This window comes from Episyrphus balteatus, chromosome 1, assembly GCF_945859705.1.
Source record: "Episyrphus balteatus chromosome 1, idEpiBalt1.1, whole genome shotgun sequence".
Taxonomy (NCBI): Eukaryota; Metazoa; Arthropoda; class Insecta; order Diptera; family Syrphidae; genus Episyrphus; species Episyrphus balteatus.
In genome coordinates, this window is record NC_079134.1 from 72,488,959 (window position 1) to 72,513,821 (window position 24,863).

Genomic DNA, 24,863 nt, shown 5'->3' on the forward strand with positions numbered 1-24,863 from the left:
GAGGGTTGAAATTCATTTTCACAATTTTTTTTATGCAAAATATTTTTGGTTGCATTTTTTAATAGATCCACACTAAATAAATCTTTTTCAATGTCAATAGATACATTACCTACCTCACTAAAGAAAATAACAAAAAACCAAGAATGATCATTTTTATCACTACCTACCTACCTACCTACCTACCACTTGTTTGAATTTCTTTTTCCGACCAAAATAAAATGAACTACATTTTTCAAGGACCATTGCTGTCGCAAAGGAAAAAAAACCTACCTACATATTACGTGTGTTCCTACACCTAAAAGCAATGCACCTGTGCCTTGCGATTAATCAAAAAGGAAACAAAAATATAGAAACAGAAAACCACCCTCCTCTTAAAAAAATACCTAAATATCTAACTACCATCGAAAAAAAATTTAAAACCAAAAAAATCTTATCAACCTTCTTCTATATATATACCTACCCACCAGCACACCAGTCACTTGCAAAAGTTGTTTTTCTTCTTTTTTTCTTTAAAACTAGCCATCTCGTCTTCGCCCTGCTTGTGCGAAGCAATCCAGTTGTGAAAAAAAATATATACCTACACGGCAAAACGATCCTGCTTGCTTTAATTTTTGTTTCTATTCAACTTACATCTCGGTCCTTCACATTTAAGAAATGTATTAAAAATAACTCTCTCTTTCCCACTCATTATAAGAACTTTTTTTTAATGTTGCGAAGGATTTCTGCTTTATTATGATTTGGACCTATTGACAATTTGAGGGTTGAAATTAATTTTCACACAATTTTGCTCATACACTCTTGTCATATATATTTCTAAAATTATTCTTATTTAAATTATTATTTTGAATCATGTGTTAATATCAGTTTCCTGAATAATTTAACAAAAAAAAAATTATTTCATAGGTACATTCTCGCAGACAAATGTATTTTTTTTCTTTTCCTTATTCGTATCAACATTTAACTACTATCTCGCTTCCTCCCATTAAATAAATTCATCTATAAAAATCAACCCTCTCTTTTCTACGCAGTCATCGAAAAATTTTAAAATGTTTCTCAACAATTTAATTCTTGGATACATGTTTTGGACCTATGAGTAAAATCTGATGGTAGAAAATTTCAAGCACAGAAGTTTGTTCTACGTGCGACATCTTTACTAGTTATATGATCTTTGGTTGTACTCTTCATTGAAGGTATGTACTTTGAATTCACAATCAGTTCTCACTGATAGTGCAAATTTATTTTTTGGTATTATTACCTACGTCTTTATTTACAGTTATTGAATTTCCTGCGGTTCGTATTGTCATAGGCTTAGTACGCCATTTTGTATATTCCTTTGGTGAATCTTGTTCACGCAAAAGACTATTAGTTGCTCCTGTATCAATAAGGAGTCTTAAAATAGTGTTCCCTTTTTCTAACTTAATATAGGGAAGTGAATTTCCGAGGCTGAATCCCGAAAATTTGCTTCTGTATGTTCAGTGTTTTTATTAATATAATTCGTTTTGTTAATTCTTCTTACTTGTGATGAACTTGGATCTATATCCATTGGTTCAACTTGTTGAGGATATTGTTTATTTTCGTAAGTTCTTTGATAATTGTTATTTTGTCTTTGGTTATTTTTATTATTGTAATTATGGTTATTATTTCTGTTATTACACCCAGAGAAAAGTCGGTGTAAAATTAGCCTATTTCGGGGGCTAACTCTGCTTAGGACTAAGGCAATTTTGGGGTTGCTTAGTCCTAGGCTAATTCTGCCTATTTTCCTAAGGCAAATCGAAAATTTTCAAATTTACCTAAATCCTAACATAAAATTTACCTATCTTACCTATTTCCTAAGGTGATTTAAAATTTCCCCTCCGAAGTTTTACCTATTTCCTAAGGTGAATTAGCTTAGTCCTAGGTTGATTTTACGTATTTTCTAAGGTGATTTAGCTTAGGCCTAGGCAGATTTTACCTAGTTTCTAAGGTGATTTAGCTTAGGCCTAGGCAGATTTTACCTATTTCCTAAGGTGAATTACATTTTCCGAATTCAATTTTACCTATTTCCTAAGGTGAATTACCTTAGTCCTAGGCTGATTTTACCTAGTTTCTAAGGTGATTTAGCTTAGGCCTAGGCAGATTTTACCTAGTTTCTAGGGTGATTTAGCTTATTCCTAGGCAGATTTTACCTAGTTTCTAAGGTGATTTAGCTTATTCCTAGGCAGATTTTACCTATTTCCTAAGGTGAATTACATTTTCGGAATTCAATTTTACCTATTTCCTAAGGTGAATTACCTTAGTCCTAGGCTGATTTTACCTAGTTTCTAAGGTGATTTAGCTTAGGCCTAGGCAGATTTTACCTAGTTTCTAGGGTGATTTAGCTTATTCCTAGGCAGATTTTACCTATTTCCTAAGGTGAATTAGCTTATTCCTAGGCTAATTTTACCTATTTCCTAAGGTGAATTACCTTATTCCTAGGCAGATTTTACCTTATTCCTAGGTAATTTTTACCTATTTCCTTAGGTGAATTACCTTATTCTCAGGCAGATTTTACCTATTTCCTAAGGTGAATTACCTTATTCCTAGGCAGATTTTACCTTATTCCTAGGTAATTTTTACCTATTTCCTAAGGTGAATTACCTTATTCCTAGGCAGATTTTACCTTATTCCTAGGTAATCTTTACCTATTTCCTTAGGTGAATTACCTTATTCCTAGGTAATTTTTACCTATTTCCTAAGGTGAATTACCTTATTCCTAGGCAGATTTTACCTTATTCCTAGGTAATCTTTACCTAGTTCCTTAGGTGAATTACCTTATTCCTAGGTAATTTTTACCTATTTCCTTAGGTGAATCCATAGCTGAAAAAAATCCTTTTTGAAAAAAAGAAAAAAATCATGTAATTTTATAATTATAAATATAATTTATTTTCGTTTTGTTTGTTTAAACATAAATTACTCTTAGATTAAATATAAATTACTCTTAGATTTTTTAATGGAAGAACATGCTTTCTTTTTACAAACTCACTTCAGCAATACATTAAATACAGTACTGGACAAAATAAAATACGCACTATCCGAACTTTCACATTTATGCTATTCTCGCTCCCCAAGTTATCAATAAAATAATCTTTAGTGAGAACTTAAATTAAGAACTTAAGTTATTTTCTCTCTCGTTTCAAGCATTTTTTTCATTATTTCGACAGAACCGTATAAGGATAGTATTAGACTTTCTTAATCACTACTTTAGAATATTTTATTGATGACTTGGGGAGCGAGAAAAGCATAAATAAGAAAGTTCGGATAGTGCGTATTTTATTTTGTCCAGTACTGTATATGTAGAACATGGACTGTACAAAATAATACATTGATATAATTTAATTAATTAATGCATTTATATCATTTAGTAAAGTTGAAACAGAAGGTATTTTTTTACCGTCTTGAATATTAAAGAAAAACATTTGTATAAAAACCCATACCGAAAAACACTGTGGAGGGTATTGAATATTTAATACATAAACGAGCTTTAAATAAAAAATAATGCAGTCCAAATAAGTATCTAATTTAAACATAATATTGTCCAAGGACACATAAAAATTATTATAATGAAATCTCTCACCAACAACAATTATTAGGGGCTGAAGTTTTGTTTTCGATTTTAAACATTCCTCCCTTTTTATTTTTAGCATAGGTTCGACCTGGCCTGCACATTCCACTTCCAGAGTGAAAGATGATTTTGAATCTTCAATTGTAAATTTCTTCAATTTACCATTAAACTGCTGCGATGATGGAGGCAACACTCCATGTAACAGAGTTGCATAGCCAATATTGACGTTATCTGAAAATAAATTAATACGTCATAAGTAAAAAATAATTAAAAAATTAAAATAAAACAGAATTTAAAAAAAAAGAGTTTAAATAAAAACAAGGTTCTACCTATGTCAAGGTCGTCAATATTCTCCCTGAATTCATTGAGGAATGATTTAAGAGCGCTGCACTTGATCCTCGCTGTGAACAATTCTAGGGCTATTTTCGAAAATTGTTCCCATTTGGTGAAGTCGAGCCCATTATTCGGTTTTATAAAATTGTAATCCATGGCAATCTGTTAATAGACAGAATAAAACATACTATTATGTAGAAGATTATAGATATTGTGTACATCAATGTATTTAATTAAAGTTGAAGAAATTTTTTAGTGATATAAAATATATACACAGTTTATATAACTGAAAATACTCTTTTATCCTAATTTAATTGGCTTATATCAAAAATGGTTACATCAGAAAGCGTCGAGCGCTTTAACAAAATGCGCTCTACGCTTTTTGATCTTATAAAAACCTATTAAAAACGAATGTTCTTACCAGTTCTGGCGCTCGTGAATATTTGTAAAGCGGCCACTCCTGAAGGACTGTCTGGAGGTCAATGTCAGAGCTTTGGGAAATCATATCCCTCCTGAATGGCATAGTTTGTTTCCATTGTTTAGTAACTTTTTCCCAGTCCCGGTTTTGTTTCAGCTCGTCGCACACCCTTTGCATCTCGGTTTCTGTAGGAAACATTTTTACGACCTCTGCCATGTACGACCCCTAAATGTCTTTTGTATGAAGATAATCCATTAAATATTTGTTGACATGATTTGTCAAAGCATTTCAAATTGCTTTTTTTATCACAACCATGTAGAATTTTCAAATGCATGAATAATTTTTTTAAGCAATTAAATTCTTCTGAGCAGATAACGCAATGCATTTTCAACTTGTTGACTGTAATAAGAATAAGAATTGTTTTTTTTTTATTTCGGAACTAAATCTATTAAGTATTTTAATTTCAAAAAGAATTATCTAAGTCATTTAATAGTAGTGATGGAAACTATCGAATGATTTGAACTATCGATAGTTAGTAACTGAATGATTTGAACTATCGGATAGTTCATTCATCCATTCATTCATTTATTCATTCGGATAAAAACTATCAAATAAACTATCACATAAAAAAAATCATTCGAATGAAAAAACTATCGTTGAAGAAAACTATTCAAATGAAAAAACTATCGTTTGAAAAAACTATTCAAATGAAAAAACTATCGTTTGAAAAAACTATTCGAATGAAAAAACTATCGTTTAAGAAAACTATTCAAATGAAAAAACTATCGTTTAAGAAAACTATTCAAATGAAAAAACTATCGTTTGAAAAAACTATTCAAATGAAAAAACTATCGTTTGAAAACACTATTCGAATGAAAAAACTATTCGAATGAAAAAACTATCGTTTGAAAACACTATTCGAATGAAAAAACTATCGTTTAAGAAAACTATTCAAATGAAAAAACTATCGTTTGAAAACACTATTCGAATGAAAAAACTATTCAAATGAAAAAACTATCGTTTGAAAACACTATTCGAATGAAAAAACTATTCAAATGAAAAAACTATCGTTTGAAAACACTATTCGAATGAAAAAACTATCGTTTAAGAAAACTATTCAAATGAAAAAACTATCGTTTGAAAAAACTATTCAAATGAAAAAACTATCGTTTGAAAAACTATTCAAATGAAAAAACTACCGTTTGAAAAAACTATTCGAATGAAAAAACTATCGTTTGAAAAAACTATTCGAATGAAAAAACTATTCGAATGAAAAAACTATTCGAATGAAAAAACTATCGTTTGAAAACACTATTCGAATGAAAAAACTATCGTTTAAGAAAACTATTCAAATGAAAAAACTATCGTTTAAGAAAACTATTCAAATGAAAAAACTATCGTTTAAGGAAACTATTCAAATGAAAAAAACTATCGTTTGAAAAAACTATTCAAATGAAAAAACTATCGTTTGAAAAACTATTCAAATGAAAAAACTACCGTTTGAAAAAACTATTCGAATGAAAAAACTATCGTTTGAAAAAACTATTCGAATGAAAAAACTATTCGAACGAAAAAACTATTCGAATGAAAAAACTATCGTTTGAAAACACTATTCGAATGAAAAAACTATCGTTTAAGAAAACTATTCAAATGAAAAAAACTATCGTTTAAGAAAACTATTCAAATGAAAAAACTATCGTTTGAAAAAACTATTCAAATGAAAAAACTATCGTTTGAAAAACTATTCAAATAAAAAAACTACCGTTTGAAAAACTATTCGAATGAAAAAACTATCGTTTGAAAAAACTATTCAAATGAAAAAACTATCGTTTGAAAAACTATTCAAATGAAAAAACTATCATTTGAAAAAACTATTCGAATGAAAAAACTATCGTTTGAAAAAACTATTCAAATGAAAAAACTATCGTTTGAAAAACTATTCAAATGAAAAAACTACCGTTTGAAAAACTATTCGAATGAAAAAACTATCGTTTAAGAAAACTATTCAAATGAAAAAAACTATCGAATAAAAAAATATCAATTAAAAAAATTATTCGAATGAAAATATAATAACTAAATAAATGAATGAATGAATTATTTATCGAATGAATGAATATTTTAAATTTATATTTTAAATTCATAGTTTTTCTTTTTATTGGATAGTTCCCATCACTATTTAATAGTTCGGGGCCAATTGAAAAATTATTATAGCTCATAGAAAAAAAGTAGAATAATCCTTAGATCAAGAATAAGAATGATTTGAAGAACTGAAATGTTTAATTCAAAATGATAAAGTTTTCAAACTTGACTCAGTAGCTGCCGAGTAGAAGTGAGAAAGTTTCTTACTTTAAAATTGTTTCAAATCAAACTTTGTAATTTTTAATTATACAACAAAATCGATTGCGATTAAAGTTAAAGATAAAATTGTAGATTGCAAATTTAACTAAGTTTTGTTACAAATTTAGATATGAAATTCAAAAAATTGTGTTTAATGGGGTTGGATTTTGTTAAGCTGCAAAGCAATCAGCTAACAAAACTTAAAAAAGCAATAAAAACTTTCTGTGGACATATTCTTCTATATCGCTAGTACTTAAATACCTAATCATTGATTGAAAATCATACCCTTTGACTCCTGACCAATCTTGTTGAAGTTTTTTCACGTTTCTTCTATCAGCTTTGTTTTGGGTCTTATTTTGCGTGAAGGAATGGTGATTTTTAAATTGTTGATCGGCTTTAATGAGTCTATATGAAAGTATAGAGACAAAATTTTATTAGAGTTAAGAAAAAAATAAGTATTTTAAAATTGAACAAAATGAACCACGTAAGTAAGTAACTGGGTCAAATTGGTCTTCGAATTGAGTTCATGTAAAATGAATTTGGACTTTGTGAAGCTGCTGAGTTATCAGCTCCCAAAAGTAAAAAAAAAAAAACAATTAAAACTTTTCGATGGACCAATTCTTATATCTTTCAGCTGGGTACAAATGGGTTTTGAGTACTGATCTATTTATTTTTATAGGAATGATTTGCTCTATCTTGATATTTTTGATGCCCAATGATAGAGAATAAAGAGTTTATTGTGCAAAACCCGAAGATTACAACTTTGTGACTTAATCCCTTTGTACCCGGCGGCATAGATATATGACTAGTACATATACTTAAAAATCTAATCATTTATTGAAATTTGAAAATCATACCTTTTTCTTTATCTCCTGACCAATGTTGTTGAAGTTTTTTTCACGTTTCTTCTATCAGCTCTTGTTTTGGGTCTTATTTTACGTCAAGGAATGGTGATTTTTAAATTGTTGATCGGCTTTAATGAGTCTATATGTAAAGTATAGGGAAAAAATTTTAATAGAGTTAAAAAAAAAAACAAGTATTTTAAAATTGAACAAAATGAACCACGTAAGTAAGTAACTGGGTCAAATTGGTCTTCGAATTGAGTTCATGTAAAATGAGTTTGGACTTTGTGAAGCTGCTGAGTTATCAGCTCCCAAAAGTAAAAAAAAAAAAAACAATTAAAGCTTTTCGGTGGACAAATTCTTATGACTTTTGCGCTGGGTACAAAGGGGTTTTCAGTACAGATCGGTTTATTTTTATAGAAATGATTTGCTCTAGCTTTATGTTTTTGATGCGCAATGAAAGAGAATAAAGTGTTTATTGTTGAAAACCCGAAGATTACAACTTTTTGACTTAATCACTTTGTACCCGGCGGCATAGATATACATATATAGGGCTAGTACTTAAAAATCTAATCATTGATTGAAATCATACCTATTTCTTTGACTCCTGACCAATCTTGTTTTCGTTTTTTCACGTTTCTTTAATGAGTCTATATGTAAGAAAAACAATTTTAATAGATAAGAAAAAATTAAGTATTTTAAAATTGAACAAAATGAAGCCAGAAACTCATTGAATTCAAACATATAAGTATATAGATTCAAAATTCAGAGCAAATACTTTCTATGGGCATAAAATTATAAATGCCTGGTACTTAAATGGCAAAATAATGATATGTAATTATGTACAAAGCATACCTTTTGTTCCAATTTTCAAGCGTTGCCTCTTGATTTTTTGGTTAGTTTTTTTTTTTTTTCGATTTCGTTTTATTTAAAAAAGGTATAATCATGCCGTCTGCCGCGCTGCTTTAATGCAATATTCATAGTTATAATTTTTAAATCACAGAATTATCTTTATGGACAGAAGCAAAGATCAAATAAAAAAGGAAACTTGCCCAAAATAAAACTTATTTTGTAAGATAAATTTAATTTAACGGAGTAGTTCACACGATTTGTATTATTAAATAAATAAAAAAGAAATGTTGAATAAGTACTTTACTCCCAGTGAAATAAAAATGCAAATATATAATGATAAAATTGTAAAAAAGATTGTTGCTTTACTTACTTACTTACTTTGATATATTTTCCAAAACGCTTGTTTTAATTAACTGGTTCACAGTATTTATGTCTTCTTTTCTTTGTTTTTCCTTGGTTATTGATATTATAATTCACTTTTTAAAACAATTTTTACACGTTTAATATTTCTTAGCACTAAACTGAACTGCACGCCATGAATTTACGAAGAGAATCATGTGCAATAGGGTTGCTTAAACATCGATAGTCTATCGATAGTATCGATAGTGAAAAACTATCGCGTAAATCGATAGTGTCAAAAAACTATCGATTGTTTTTCTTCGTACACCTTCACCTTTGTTTAATTTCAAATGACATTCAAACTCACACTTGTATATTTATAAAACTCACTACCCAAAATTAATCAAAATGCAAAACAAAAATCGTCACAAGTAAACAACACTAAATCGTCACAAAAATCTTCGAATGGAAACCCGGTAGACGTGTATTTTTGTTAGGGCCAATTTTTCAATAGTCAGTTAAACAGTCAGTTAGTACTTATTCCTAAGAATAGAGAAAAAACCAATTTTTCAACAAGCAGATATAGCTTATTACTAAGAATAAAACTATCTGCTTCTTTCAGAGACGAATAAAAATTATTCTAAGGAATAATCTCAACAAAATATTGTGTCAGTTCGCTGGCTGAGAACTATAATGTTCTATGTCTTATGGAAAGCCCTGCAGACATAGAACATTATAGTTCTCAGCCAGCGAGTTGTCAAAGCTGTTTTGAAAGAATTTTGAAAAAAATACAGTAGAAAACAAGAAAACAAAAACAATCATGAATAAAAATGACGTTTAATTTTAAATATTTTTGAATTTGACAATTTTTTTTTGTTATTCTGTAGAATAAATTATTCTTGATTGAAAAATTCAATGTTTTTATCTGATTGTTTATGAGCCTAATAACTTTATTCGTCAAACAGTTAACTGACTGTTTATTAGAAGATTGAAAAATTGGCTCTTAAAAAAAATTGTAAAACATGAATAGCTGTGAATTTTAGTATGTTGTTTTTGATACTTATCTTTAATATTTATTTTGTGTTGTTTTGAAACTACATAAGTATTTTTTTTTTGTTATTTGAATAATTTATTTTTATAATTTTTGTTATACATATGAAGAATAAATAGCAGTGCCTATTTTTATTTTTTTTAGTTTTTTTTTATTATAAAATATGAATAAATAGCTTTGACTTACATATTTTAAGTTTTAGTTTTGTTTTTATACATATGAAATAAAAATGAGCCGTGTTCTTTCTTCGTTGAAGCCTAGTACACTGCTGATGCGAAACAAAATTTTCCATGAAAAATTTCGTTAACGAAATCTTGAACGAAAAATTTAGTTTTGCTTTTCGTTTTTCAGTTCCCAGCTCAAGCCTGGTACGCTGCTCGCGCTAAATTTTAGCTCCCATACAAAATATCGAAAATTTTTAGCCGAGATAAAATGGATCCCATACAAGTTATCGATAACTTGTATGGGAATTTTATCTCAGCTAAAATTTAGCACGAGCAGCGTACCAGGCTTCAAGCGAAAAATTGGAGAGTTTTCGCTCATTTGCCATTAACTTGTTACTTTCCTGTGCATTTTTGTTGGCTCCAAAACAGTGTTGACGGTTTTTCACCTTTAATTCATTTATTTCTTGCTTTTAAAATTATTTTCTGCTGATTTTTCTTGATTTTAAATAAATTTTGAATTTTTTTATTTTGACTTTGACAGAATACTCGATGATATTTTTTCGTTAGCATTTTCGTTGTCGACTTTGGAGACTTGAAAATTTTTCGTTTCGCATCAGCAGCGTACCAGGCTTAAATGAAAAAATACCGAAAATAAGTCTCTTTTTTACTGGGACTATGATTTATTGAATCCATCTGGGTATTTAGACAATTAGGAAATGTAAGCATCTAGCAAGGAATATTCATCAACGTTTTTGAAGTTAAAATATCATTTTTTGTTTGTTTTTTTTTTGTGGTTTTGATAAGTTGAATTTTATTTTAAAAAAACTATCGATACTATCGATAGTATCGATAGTTTTTTTTGAAAACATCGATACTATCGAAACGTCCGACTATCGATGTTTAAGCCACCCTATGTGCAAGCACGCTTTCTAACGGGATCTGAGAACGAATTTACCTTAGGCCTAAGGCAATTCCAAAAATCTAACACAAAATCACCTTAGGTCCTAGGTAAAAAGCGAAAATTTACCTTAGGACTAAGGCAATTCTAACAAAACTAACACAAAATCACCTTAGTTCTAAGGTGATTTGATGGCGTCACTAAAAAATTAGCTTAGGCCTAAGGTAAATTTAGCTTAGAACCTAGGTAAATTTAGCTTAGATCTAGGTAAATTTATGTTAGATCCTAAGGTAAAATTGGCTTAGGCCTAGGTAAAATTAGCTTGGGTAAAAATTATAACTAATAATTTTGGAGGGAAAACAAGACATGAGCGTATCTTTAAGGGGCATTTTGGGTATAAAGTGAAGAAGAATAAAAGCAAGTGAAGCAGGGTAACAAATGCATATTTTGGTTATTTTCGTTCGTTTATATTTACATTGCGAAAAGTAGGACAAAGGCGTCAAATAGTCAACTAATAATGTAAATTACTTTTAATTAACAGATAAATGAATTTAATAGTTTAAGGTGAATTTACCTTAGATCCATAAGTAAAATTAGGTTAGGCCTAGGCAAAATTACCTAAGGCCTTGGTAAACTTAGCTTAGGCCTTGGTAAAATTAGCTTAGGCCTTGGTAAAATTAGCTTAGGCTTAGGTAAAATTTGATTTGGTAAAAGTTATAATAGAATAATAGTGGCGGGAAATTCAGACACGGGCGCATCCTTAAGGGGTATTTGGGGCAATAATTGAAAAAAGTAAATCATTATAATCATTTTACATTTTTACTGCATTTGTCACATAAATCTTATTTCTGACAATCAATTTTTCAATACATGTATTCTTGATTTTTGTTTTGGTTTTCTTTATTATTCATAAAGTTTACGCGACTTTTAACTAGAACTATTATTTGACTTTGTTAAAATTAGAGTGAACAAAATTTCTCAAAAATTATATTTTCAAGTTTTCCTAGTTACATTTTGGTGATCCCAAACATCTGATTTGATGAATATTATGGAATATTATACAATTTTCGTATTTATTTAAAACACATTATTTATTACCAAAAAGCACACATTATGCGCTGTTTCATTTAGTTATGTCTCTATCGTTCCAAAGCTTGAGTCACTCTAAAATCTATGAACCATTCATTAATTCAATGTTTGTGAGATGTTTTATTTTTCAAAAGTCGCTATAACTTCTAAACGAAAGCGAAAATCAAAAAAACTTATTTAATATATTCTGTCGGAAATCAAAAAATCTACAACTTTTATATCTGACAATTTTTCAAAAAAAGCAAAAATAGAAAAGATATGACGAAAAAAGAAAAAATTTCATGTCTTTTTGTTTGCGAGATAGAAAATAGAAAAGATATGACGAAAAAAGTAAAAATTTCATGTCTTTTTGTTTGAGAGATGTTTTTTTTTTCACAAAAGTCGCTATAACTTCTAAACGAAAGCGAAAATCAAAAAAACTTATTTAATATATTCTGTCGGAAATCAAAAAATCTACAACTTTTATATCTGACAATTTTTCAAAAAAAGCAAAAATAGAAAAGATATGACGAAAAAAGTAAAAAATTCATGTCTTTGTTTGAGATGTTTTTTTTTCACAAAAGTCGCTATAACTTCTAAACGAAAGCGAAAATCAAAAAAAACTTATTTAATATATTCTGTCGGAAATCAAAAAATCTACAACTTTTATATCTGACAATTTTTCAAAAAAAGCAAAAATAGAAAAGATATGACGAAAAAAGAAAAAATTTCATGTCTTTTTGTTTGCGAGATAGAAAATAGAAAAGATATGACGAAAAAAGAAAAAAATTTCATGTCTTTTTGTTTGAGAGATGTTTTTTTTCACAAAAGTCGCTATAACTTCAAAACGAAAGCGAAAATCAAAAAAGCTTACCTATTTAATATATTCTGTCGGAAATCAAAAAATCTACAACTTTTATATCTGACAATTTTTCAAAAAAGCAAAAATAGAAAAGATATGACGAAAAAAGTAAAAATTTCATGTCGTTTTGTTTGAGATGTTTTTTTTTTCACAAAAGTCGCTATAACTTCTAAACGAAAGCGAAAATCAAAAAAAACTTATTTAATATATTCTGTCGGAAATCAAAAAATCTACAACTTTTATATCTGACAATTTTTCAAAAAAAGCAAAAATAGAAAAGATATGACGAAAAAAGAAAAAATTTCATGTCTTTTTGTTTGCGAGATAGAAAATAGAAAAGATATGACGAAAAAAGAAAAAATTTCATGTCTTTTTGTTTGAGAGATGTTTTTTTTCACAAAAGTCGCTATAACTTCAAAACGAAAGCGAAAATCAAAAAAGCTTACCTATTTAATATATTCTGTCGGAAATCAAAAAATCTACAACTTTTATATCTGACAATTTTTCAAAAAAGCAAAAATAGAAAAGATATGACAAAAAAAGCAAAATTTCATGTCTTTTTGTTTGAGAGATGTTTTTTTTCACAAAAGTCGCTATAACTTCAAAACGAAAGCGAAAATCAAAAAAGCTTATTTAATATATTCTGTCGGAAATCAAAAAATCTACAACTTTTATATCTGACAATTTTTCAAAAAAGCAAAAATAGAAAAGATATGACAAAAAAAGCAAAATTTCATGTCTTTTTGTTTGAGAGATGTTTTTTTTCACAAAAGTCGCTATAACTTCAAAACGAAAGCGAAAATCAAAAAAGCTTATTTAATATATTCTGTCGGAAATCAAAAAATCTACAACTTTTATATCTGACAATTTTTCAAAAAAGCAAAAATAGAAAAGATATGACGAAAAAAGCAAAATTTCATGTCTTTTTGTTTGAGAGATGTTTTTTTTCACAAAAGTCGCTATAACTTCTAAACGAAAGCGAAAATCAAAAAATTTTATTTAATATATTCTGTCGGAAATCAAAAAATCTACAACTTTTATATCTGACAATTTTTCAAAAAAAGCAAAAATAGAAAAGATATGACGAAAAAAGTAAAAAATTCATGTCTTTGTTTGAGATGTTTTTTTTCACAAAAGTCGCTATAACTTCTAAACGAAAGCGAAAATCAAAAAAAACTTATTTAATATATTCTGTCGGAAATCAAAAAATCTACAACTTTTATATCTGACAATTTTTCAAAAAAAGCAAAAATAGAAAAGATATGACGAAAAAAGAAAAAATTTCATGTCTTTTTGTTTGCGAGATAGAAAATAGAAAAGATATGACGAAAAAAGAAAAAATTTCATGTCTTTTTGTTTGAGAGATGTTTTTTTTCACAAAAGTCGCTATAACTTCAAAACGAAAGCGAAAATCAAAAAAGCTTACCTATTTAATATATTCTGTCGGAAATCAAAAAATCTACAACTTTTATATCTGACAATTTTTCAAAAAAGCAAAAATAGAAAAGATATGACGAAAAAAGTAAAAATTTCATGTCGTTTTGTTTGAGAGATGTTTTTTTTTTCACAAAAGTCGCTATAACTTCTAAACGAAAGCGAAAATCAAAAAAACTTATTTAATATATTCTGTCGGAAATCAAAAAATCTACAACTTTTATATCTGACAATTTTTCAAAAAAAGCAAAAATAGAAAAGATATGACGAAAAAAGCAAAATTTCATGTCTTTTTGTTTGAGAGATGTTTTTTTTCACAAAAGTCGCTATAACTTCAAAACGAAAGCGAAAATCAAAAAAACTTATTTAATATATTCTGTCGGAAATTAAAAAATCTACAACTTTTATATCTGACAATTTTTCAAAAAAAGCAAAAATAGAAAAGATATGACGAAAAAAGCAAAATTTCATGTCTTTTTGTTTGCGAGATGTTTTTCAAAAAAACTTATTTAATATATTCTGTCGGAAATTAAAATACAAATGTGTAACTATATATTTATTTGATTTATTCATATCAAACAAATTATTTATTTAAAGAAAAATTTGTATTTCTAAATAATTTAATTAATTACAGACATTTATTTATTTTCGCACTTTTGGAGGGAAAATTGCCTTAGTTCTAGGTAAAATTAGCTTAGGCCTAAGGTAACCAAGAAATTTTGAAATTTTTGCCGGGAAAATTACGTTAGGCCTAGGTAAAATTTGCTTAGGCCCTAGGTTAAAAATTCTTTCAATCAAACCATGATGGCCGATCAACAACAATAACGAAATTTCGTTGAAAGTGAAAAAAAAAAACATTTTTTGATAATTATTAAAAAACGAAAAAAATATGTGTTTTCGTTTTTTTTTTATGGTATACATGCCTATACAAAGGAAAAAAAAAAACACAAATTTATTATTGTTTTTCAATAATCGTTTTAGTCATTGAAGTGTTTTCTTTTTTTTTTTTAATTGAAGAAAAAAGGAAAACATTTCATTCTTTTTGGCGCAAAAAGCAATTTTCCCAAAAAAAAAATTAGCTTAGGCCTAAGGTAATATTACCTTAGTTCTAGGTAAAATTAGCTTAGGCCTAAGGTAACCAAGAAATTTTGAAATTTTTGCCGGGAAAATTACGTTAGGCCTAGGTAAAATTTGCTTAGGCCCTAGGTAAAAAATTCTTTCAATCAAACCATGATGGCCGATCAACAACAATAACGAAATTTCGTTGAAAGTGAAAAAAAAACATTTTTTGATAATTATTAAAAAACGAACAAAATATGTGTGTTTTCGTTTTTTTTTATGGTATACATGCCTATACAAAGGAAAAATTAGCTTAGGCCTAAGGTAAAATTACCTTAGTCCTAGGTAAAAGTCTAACATAAATTGCCTTAGTCCTAGGCAAAATTGTGTTAGGAAAATAACATTTGAAAAAAATTTTCCCCAAAAAAAAAATTAGCTTAGGCCTAAGGTAAAATTACCTTAGTCCTAGGTAAAAGTCTAACATAAATTGCCTTAGTCCTAGGCAAAATTGTGTTAGGAAAATAACATTTGAAAAAAATTTTCCCCAAAAAAAAAATTAGCTTAGGCCTAAGGTAAAATTACCTTAGTCCTAGGTAAAAGTCTAACATAAATTGCCTTAGTCCTAAGCTAAATTGTGTTAGAAAACTAACATTTGAGGCCCTAGGTAAAATTTTGTTAGGCCTAAGGTAAAATTACCTTAGTTCTAGGTTAAAAAACTAACAAAAATTGCCTTAGTCCTAAGGCAAGTTATGCTCGAAAAATAACATCCATAGAAAAAAATTCACCTTATCTATCTAAGGCAAATTAGCCTATTCTAGGTAAATTTAGCTTAGGATTTTCGAGCATAAATTGCCTTAGAACTAAGGCAAGTTATGCTCGAAAACTAACATTCATAGAAAAAATTTTGCCTTAGGCGTCTAAGGCAATTTTACACCGACTTTTTCTCTGGGTGTAGAATTTTTCCTAAAATTACTATCATTTTTAAGGACTTTCATTTTTGGATTGGGGTTTTGAATCAGAATTATGAGTTACAAAACCTGCTTCTGATAATTCGTGGAGTGCTGCTTCCATACTGGAAGGCTTTAGGGAATATAAAATTGTTCTCATATGAACAGGAAGTTTTTCTTTAAAAATTTTTAAGGCTGTTTCGTTATTTCTAGGAACGTCTAACTGGTTATTTTCCTGTAAACATTTTTGATTTAACAAAGATAAAGTTCTTTGTATATAATTATAATACTTAAGCACATCACCTTTGAACTGTGCTGCTCTGAGGTCATCATACAGTTGATAACTGTTTTTGAATCCCCCGAAATTTTGAATTAGGATAGCCTTTATATCGGCCCATTGAGTGAGGTGAGAATGAATCTCAATAGTTTGCCTAGCTCGACCAATGAATTTGGACTTTAATAAATTAATACACATTCTTTGTCCTTGATCGTTGTATGTCAGTAATGTTGGAATTATGTCATCTACGTTACTTATAAAAATAGGTAAGTCCTGTGTCTTACCGTCAAAAGTAGATAATCTTTCTATATACTTTAAAGGATTGAGTTCTAAGACTCTTGGAATTAAAACATTGTTATTAATATTAATATTGTTACCATTGTTGTTTTGTGCTGCTGCTACTGCTGCTGCTGCTGCTGCTGCTGCTGCTGCTGCTTGTTGATTCATGGTGTGATTTTCTAGATTCCTTTGTTGGTTGAATTGTAGGCTTCTTTTTTCTTTTGAATTTCTGTTCAATTTATTGATGATCTTCTTCATCTATTTTTCGAACTCGTTGGGGCTTTCGATCATGCCACTTGCCGTTGGATTCAAAAAGTTTTTACTTTATAATATGAACCATAAATTTTAATTTTTTAATGTGCGTTTTTTTTCTTCACACAAAAGTTTTAAACAAATAATTTTTATTTTGTTTTGTTATATTTTTGAATTTAATTTTCTTTAAACAATTTTTTATTTTATTTTACTTTGTTTTATTTTGAGTGTACACTTTTTAATTTTATTTTGATCAATTTGTTAATTTTCTGAAAATACCTTCCTCTACGGAAATTTCAGCATAGGCCATATGCACTGGCTTGAGCTGGGATATTTTCTGTAAAACACTTTTATTGTTCTTTTATACAATAAAGCACTTTAATTTGGTTTTGGTTTGATTATTTTCACTAATCGATTTATTGTGTTGAGTATTTTCGTTACTCGATACAATCAATAGTTTGGTTGTGAATTAGTAAAATTTAAACACTTATTTTTCCTTAAATGGATTGGTTTAATTCACTTATTCACTTATGTAATCAATGATTTAATTATGAGTTTGTAAATTTAAAACACTTATTGTTCCTTACATGGATTGGTTTAATTCACTTATTCACTTTATTAAATTTGATTTTCTTTTTGATTCGTATCACTGAATCTCATTTTATTTTAATGAGATCCTACCGACTGCGCCATTTTTAAATTAAACTTCTTTAAAATATTTTTTAAAAAAGAAATAAATTTATTAGTTTGAATCTCAAAGGTTTTCTAAAGATACGAAGTATCTTGTTCGATGGTCGACTTAAGATTTCATGTATCTCGTCGATGGTCGACTTAAGATTTCATGTATCTCGTCCGAAAGTACACTTAAGATTTAATGTATCTTCTGCGAAAGCCAACTTAAGATTAAGATATAATTTTGATATTTGGAATGATCCAACTGGGGATCGTTACAATGCTCGTCGATGGTCGACTTAAGATTTCATGTATCTCGTCCGAAAGTACACTTAAGATTTAATGTATCTTCTGCGAAAGCCAACTTAAGATTAAGATATAATTTTGATATTTGGAATGATCCAACTGGGGATCGTTACAATGTTCTTTGTTTAAAAATGATGACACAGCATCTTACAGTTGCTCTAGCGGATGCTTGGGTGTCGAAGTTTATTACTACTTAAAATGATGACACAGCATCTAACAGTGGATGCTTGGATGTCGCAGTTTATTATTACAAGATAAATATTAGAATACACCAGAAGGGTATATGCTATGATCCAACATTGTAGATCGATACAATGTTGTATTGTTTATTTGTTTAGGTCTCGCTATTTTGTTTTAATTTATTGTGGAGGCGCACAAGTGATATCGGATACAACTTATCTATTGTAAGTTTCTGAAACATAGCTATGTCTTGGATCGTGCATACGAAAACTGATCAAAAAACTTTAAATAACAGCAGTGTCGCTAATAAGTAGGTAGTTTAAAGTCGACTTTAACTGGGGAATTTATTAAAAAGATTTCTTTCAAGTCGCATAGTTTTCAGTTCGCGTGATTTGAAGAAATATCTTACATTTATGTTATAATTTTTACATTAGAAAAAACTAATATGTACCTACATTTCTTGTTTTGTTCATAATTTATTCTTGATAACACTGGTCAACAAAATCTAACTTTTTTTGGCACAAGAACCAAAATATACTTTTCTAGTAGTTTTTGGGGTGCTGAATCCGAATCTGGAGTCAGAAAAATTTGATTGGCCATCGTTTTTGAAATATTACCATTAGAAAATGTCAAAAAAACGTAATTTTGGCTGTTTTCGAGGTTCTGTTTTTATGTGGGGTAATTCATTATAAACAAATTTGTAACGGTTACTATAAGAACAGATATTCTTCTTTCAAAAACTGTTTAAATTTTCCCGATATCTCTTTTATTGCTTGAGATATCTTAAGTTTCATTTAATAAGTCAAAGAGAAACTAAACTTAATTTAAAGTTTAAGTCACTGGTCACAGAATTTTTGCCACAAGAACCAAAATATACTTTTCTGAATGTTTTCGAGTTGCTGAACTCAAATCCGCAATCGGAAAAAATTCTATTAGTCTCCGTTCTTGAAATATAACCGTTATAAAAAAAACCCTTTTTTGCATTTTATAACGGTAATATTTTAAGAACGAAGGCTTATAGAATTTTTCTGATTGTGGATTCGAGTTCAGCAACCCAAAAACCTTCAGAAAAGTATATTTTGATTCTTGTGGCAGAAAAAAGTGTAATTTGGTTGGCCAGTGTTGTTTCTGATTCAAAGACCGCTACTTAAATTTTAAATATCTCGGGCAATAAAAGAGATATCGGAAAGATTTAAACATTTTTTGAAAGAATAAAACTAGCTCTTATATGCACCGTTACAAATTTATTCACAATTAATTACTCCACATAAAAACATAACCTCGAAAACAGCTAAAATTATGTTTTTGACATTTTATAACGGTAATCTTTCAAAAACGAAGGCCAATCAAATTTTTCTGACTTCAGATTCGGATTCAGCACCCCAAAAATTACTAGAAAAGTATATTTTGGTTCTTGTGGCAAAAACCTTGTTGACCAGTGTAATTATTGAAAACTTTAAGAATTTTCCTCAACTATACGGGTTCTGTAACGAAGAGCGTTCAATGAATGAAACTGATGAGTGCGCCTCTTAATTTAAATAGCAAGCTGATACAAAAGCAGTGTATTTAGCTAAGAAGTAGGTCTTGTGGCTCAAGAAGTGGTTTGCTTTACTGTAGTACGCTCTGTAAATGGATGATTCAGCTTCACTCTAAGCACATCGATAAAAATGTTCTATGTACCAGGAACCAAACCTATCTTTCTATATGTTTTTGGACCCGCTGAATCCGAATTTCAAGTCCGTTTTGTCCAGTTACCGTCCAGTTTTCAGATAAATTAAAAAAAAAAAACCCCAAAAAAGGCAAAAAACTTCCTTTTTTTAGTTTTTTGCATTTTACTCAAAACTGAAGGGTGACAGAGCCAAACGGACTTGAAATTCGGATTCAGCGTGTCCAAAAACATAAAGAAAGATAGGTCTGGTTTCTGGTACATGACACTTTTTTTATTTTGTGTGCCGGTGTTATTTTCCGCTTCGCTATCAACCAATTATTACAAGAGAGGTTGATATTTTTTGATCATTAAGTTATCATTATTTGTCCGCTTTGTTTGTAAGATATTTCTTCAAATCACGCGAACTGAAAACTATGAGACTTGAAAGAAATCTTTTTAATAAATTCCCCAGTTAAAGTCGACTTTAGACTACCTACTTATTAGCGACACTGCTGTTATTTAAAGTTTTTTTTATCAGTTTTCGTATGCACGATCCAAGACATAGCTATTGATCAGCAATAATAAATTTTCCAAACGAAGTTAAATTAAATTAAAGACAAATGTTCAAAACGTTATAACAATTTAATTTATTGAGAATTAATTCGATCAAGACTAATGCTTTTAACTTTAGCTTTAAACAAGTGGACTGTACTGGATGGTGGTTGCTTGAAGAAGAGATCGATTTTATGCAAATATGCATCGATCATGCGAAAAAATCTTCTTAAACAATTGCCATATACATATGTACATACATAAATTATAAGTACTTAAGCTTCTTATCAGGTAATGTTGAAACAAACAAAAAGGGATTAAGATCCAAATTATGATAATAGCAAAACATAGGGTATTATTTGACTTGTTTGGCAAATCAGATAAATATTTAAACAAATTATGCGAATGTTTTAAAAGCATGAAAATAACTATTTACATATGAATTAAAAAATGAATATGTACATATTAATAATGAAAAATAATAATAATTTAAAGATGCATTCCTGAACACGCCGGCCCCCCTGAAGTAATTTCAGGAACAAGGTAGAATACCAGTTTCGTTATTGGTCGCTTGAATATTCCATTTTTGGTGCGAAGAGACACAACACGCACCAGATCATCCTCGCCGGGATGAAGGACTAGAATTCGTCCTAGCGCCCATCTGGATGGTGGAATATTTGGCTCCTTTATAACTACTAGGTCACCAACTTTAAAATTCGGGGCCTTCTTTTGCCATTTAGCGCGCTCTTGAAGTGACGTTAGGTATTCATAGTGCCATCGACGCCAAAATCCTTGCATCATATTTTGTATGAGTTGCCACCTTCCAATTCTATTTAGTGGTATGTCAAGGCAGCTGGGCTCCGGTATAGCAGTATATGGTCTACCTATAAGGAAATAAGAGGGTGTTAATGGGTTCAAATCAGTATCGGAAATAGCACAAAGTGGCCTGGAATTTAATAATGCTTCAATTTGCGAAAGTAAAGTGGAAACCTCCTCAAAGGTCAAAACATTGTTCCCTACTACCCTCCGAAGGTGCTGCTTAACACTTTTTACCCCCGCTTCCCAGAGTCCCCCAAAATGAGGACTATGTGGTGGGATAAATTCCCATTTGATTCCATCAGCTGCCAATGTTGAAGAAATTGTATGGTTGTGTTCCTCAGATCGTACCAGGTTGTACCATTCACACAAGGTTCTCGCTGCTCCCTGGAAATTTGTGCCATTATCCGAGTAGATGACGCTACATTTACCCCTCCTTGCTACAAATCTCCTCAAAGCTGCTAAGAAGGCATCGGTAGACAGGTCACTGACGACTTCCAAATGCAATGCCTTTGTCGCCATACACACAAACAACGCGAAGTAACCTTTCACAAACCTTGGATTTCTTCCTTTGGCGAGTCGAAGTGTTATTGGTCCAGCATAGTCACAGCCCGTACGATCGAAGGCAAAAGATGGTGATAGTCTAGAAGAAGGCAAGTTTCCCATGAGTTGTGACGATGTAGCTTGACGTTGTCGAAAACAACCCAAACAGTCTCGAACAACCTTTCGTATATGGTTTCTGCTCCCGAAAATCCAAAACTCTTGCCGTATCAACGAAAAGAGCTCCGATACACCTGCGTGAAGGAATTTAGTGTGAGCATCCTGAATGATTAGTCGAGAAACCGCATGACCTTAAGGCAATATAATAGGGTGTTTTAAACTGTAGGAAACATCAACCGCATTAGAAATTCTGCCGCCGACACGAAGCAGCCCAACATCATCAAGGAACGGCGACAAAGACGAGAGTTTAGAACGACTAGAGATGCATTTTCCGGTTTTCAAAGATTTTATCTCCTCGGAAAACTCTTCTTGTGCCCATAAGAGACACTTCTGTTTTGCGTAAAGCAACTCTGAGGAGCGTAAGAAGCCCCGAATACGTTCCTCTGGAGGCAGATGATTATTCCTGGCCCGCCGAACAAAGACAGCTACAATTCGAAGAACTTTGAACCAAGAAGATACTCGTTTTCCTAGTTTGTCAAGAAGTCCTTCTTGGACACACAACACATGGGCACCAACAGTTTGCTTTCTCATTTCAGGCACTTCTTCTATCTCATCACTAACAGCTGAAATTGGCCAAGAATCAAATTCCATGCAAAGCCAATCTGGACCTTTCCACCAGATACCTAACTGCAACAATTTCCGAGGTTCAACCCCTCTCGATGCACAATCAGCAGGATTTTGCTCAGAGCGAATATAGTTCCATTCGGAACGGGGTAGCTCATCAAGAATCTCAGCGGTACGATTGGAAATAAAGGTGTTCCATCGACGAGGAGGAGATGAAAGCCACGCTAACACAATCTGAGAATCGCAAAAAACAAAGGTTTGTGTAGGTTTAATATCTAAGGAAGAGCGAACCAATTTTACTAGCCGAGTCAACAGAAGGGCCCCACAAAGTTCAAGACGAGGAATAGTTAACTGCTTTACAGGGGCGACGCGGGTTTTACCAGCAACCAGTTGAACCTCGATCTCTCCTCTCTCAGATACACTGCGAATGTAGACAGCAGCTGAATATGCCTTCTGCGATGCATCGGAAAATCCTATTAAATCAAATTTTTTCGAATTTAAGGTAAACCTTCGTGAAATTTCCACCTTTTCGAAGCAAGGCAAATCCTTTCGGTAGGAAATCCATTTGTCAGCTTTTTCACTTGGCAGTGGATCATCCCATCCGATTTTCGTTTCATGCACCCATAACTCCTGGAACAGCATTTTAAATAAAATGGTGGCAGGAGCCAGGAAACCCAAGGGATCAAAGACTTTAGCAATCTCTGACAACAGCATTCGCTTTGTAGGTGCAAACGATGATTCGAGAGAAATTTTGAAGGTAAAAATATCACGGTGAGGATTCCAAATTAATCCGAGGACCTTTGTACAGTTTTCAGCGCTATCCAAATCAAGAGAAAACGTTGGTTCACAATCTAAACCCTGCAAAACTGGCCAGCAATTTGAGCTCCATTTGCTTAACTGCAAACCGCCACAGGATAGCAACTCAATCAACTCTTTTTTCAATTCTAAAATACCTGACACCGAATCAGAGCCTGTCATGATATCATCAACATAAAAATCATGCAATATAGAATGTGAAGCAATAGGGAATCGATCTTTGTAATCTAAGGCAAGTTGTTTCAAGACACGCATCGACAGAAATGGAGCAGGTGAAGTACCGTAGGTGACTGTACACAACCTATAGTGTCCAATGGGTTCATTAGGGTTTTCTCTCCAAACAATACGTTGGTAGTCACGATGTTTTTTATCGACCCAAATTTGTCGAAACATCTTAACAATATCGGCACAAAAAACATATTGATGGATTCTAAAACGCAAACAGACATTAATCAAATTACGCTGGAGTGGAGGTCCTATATGCAGCATCTCATTCAAGCTCGTACCACTTGCATCCTTATGTGACCCGTCAAACACAACCCTTAATTTGTTTGTCACAACAGCATGATGCGGCAAATAAAAGGTGTTCCCAGAAGTAGGCTCAATCTCTGATTCTGGGATACGCTCCATGTGTCCTAATTCCTGGTAGGTCTTCATAAAACTGCAGTAATCCAAACGAAGTTTTTCCTGACGAGCAAAACGACGTTCCATAGCAAACAACCGAGACAATGCTCCAGGGAGAGTGTTACTGAAACTGAAATCCTGTCCTCGAAAAGGTAACTCTACAATATATTTGCCATCAGGAGCACGGTAGAAGGTTTTACAAAAGTGAGAATCTGAAAAATCCCCAGAATCTAACGAGTAAATATTGTGAGGAAGTTCTTCGATTACCCAAAATGTTTTTAGAAGACTTACCATCTGCATGGTTCCTACAAACAAGGACACAGTTTCCTTGGTTGGAGCGTTACCTGTTATAACCCATCCAAAAATGGTATTATGGGCAATAATGTTCCCGTTTTTGTCAGTGCGACGACTATCACGCAAAATATTCCAGGCCTTGTCAGATCCTAACAAAACATCAATTGGTCCTGGAATGTCAAAACTTGGATCGGCCAATTTCAAGTCACCCAACAGCAAAGATTTATGAGAAGTGATTTTATTCAAAATAAAGGCTTCAACATCCATTTCATTTGAATCAACGCAGGATTTAAGATTCAGGGTCACAGCACCCTGTGTAACACCAGCTTCTAGCGAAGAGATTCCGGAAATTGGAAGACGAGCGTGACGGCGACGAAGATGTAACCTTTTCACCAAACTTTCAGTTACAAAAGAAGCTTGGGAACCTGTATCGAGCAAAACGCGACAAAGGTGTTTGTTACCAAGACAACCTGGACAACAACTGTGGGCAATAGAGTGACCGCAACTCACATAGAAAAAAATTTTTGTCGAATTTTTTTCGGGGGAACCCCATAAAATGTTCCGCCTTTGCAGATTTTTAGATAGCCAAAATTTCAGCTCGATTGGATAAGTCTAAATGGTGCCGACACTCGCTCAAAGTATCAAAAATCTCTGTTTTTTCACTGTTTTTCGAAGAAAA

General features: G+C 31.0%; 2 protein-coding genes across 2 annotated transcripts in view; one reads left to right on the forward strand and one right to left on the reverse strand.

Annotated features, from left to right (window-relative positions):
- LOC129906491 (helicase ARIP4) overlaps positions 1–24,863 on the forward strand; it is a 468,376-nt gene that overhangs the window by 114,520 nt on the left and 328,993 nt on the right. The gene's annotated exons all lie outside the window — the stretch shown is intronic.
- LOC129906493 (uncharacterized) lies at positions 3,183–8,458 on the reverse strand. Its single transcript, XM_055982276.1, has 5 exons — positions 7,526–8,458; positions 6,954–7,073; positions 4,335–4,730; positions 3,910–4,075; positions 3,183–3,811 (listed from the first exon to the last, which is right to left on the reverse strand). The coding sequence occupies exons 3-5, from the start codon at positions 4,545–4,547 to the stop codon at positions 3,351–3,353; spliced, it is 840 nt and encodes a 279-aa protein (XP_055838251.1). The 5' UTR covers positions 4,548–4,730; positions 6,954–7,073; positions 7,526–8,458; the 3' UTR covers positions 3,183–3,350.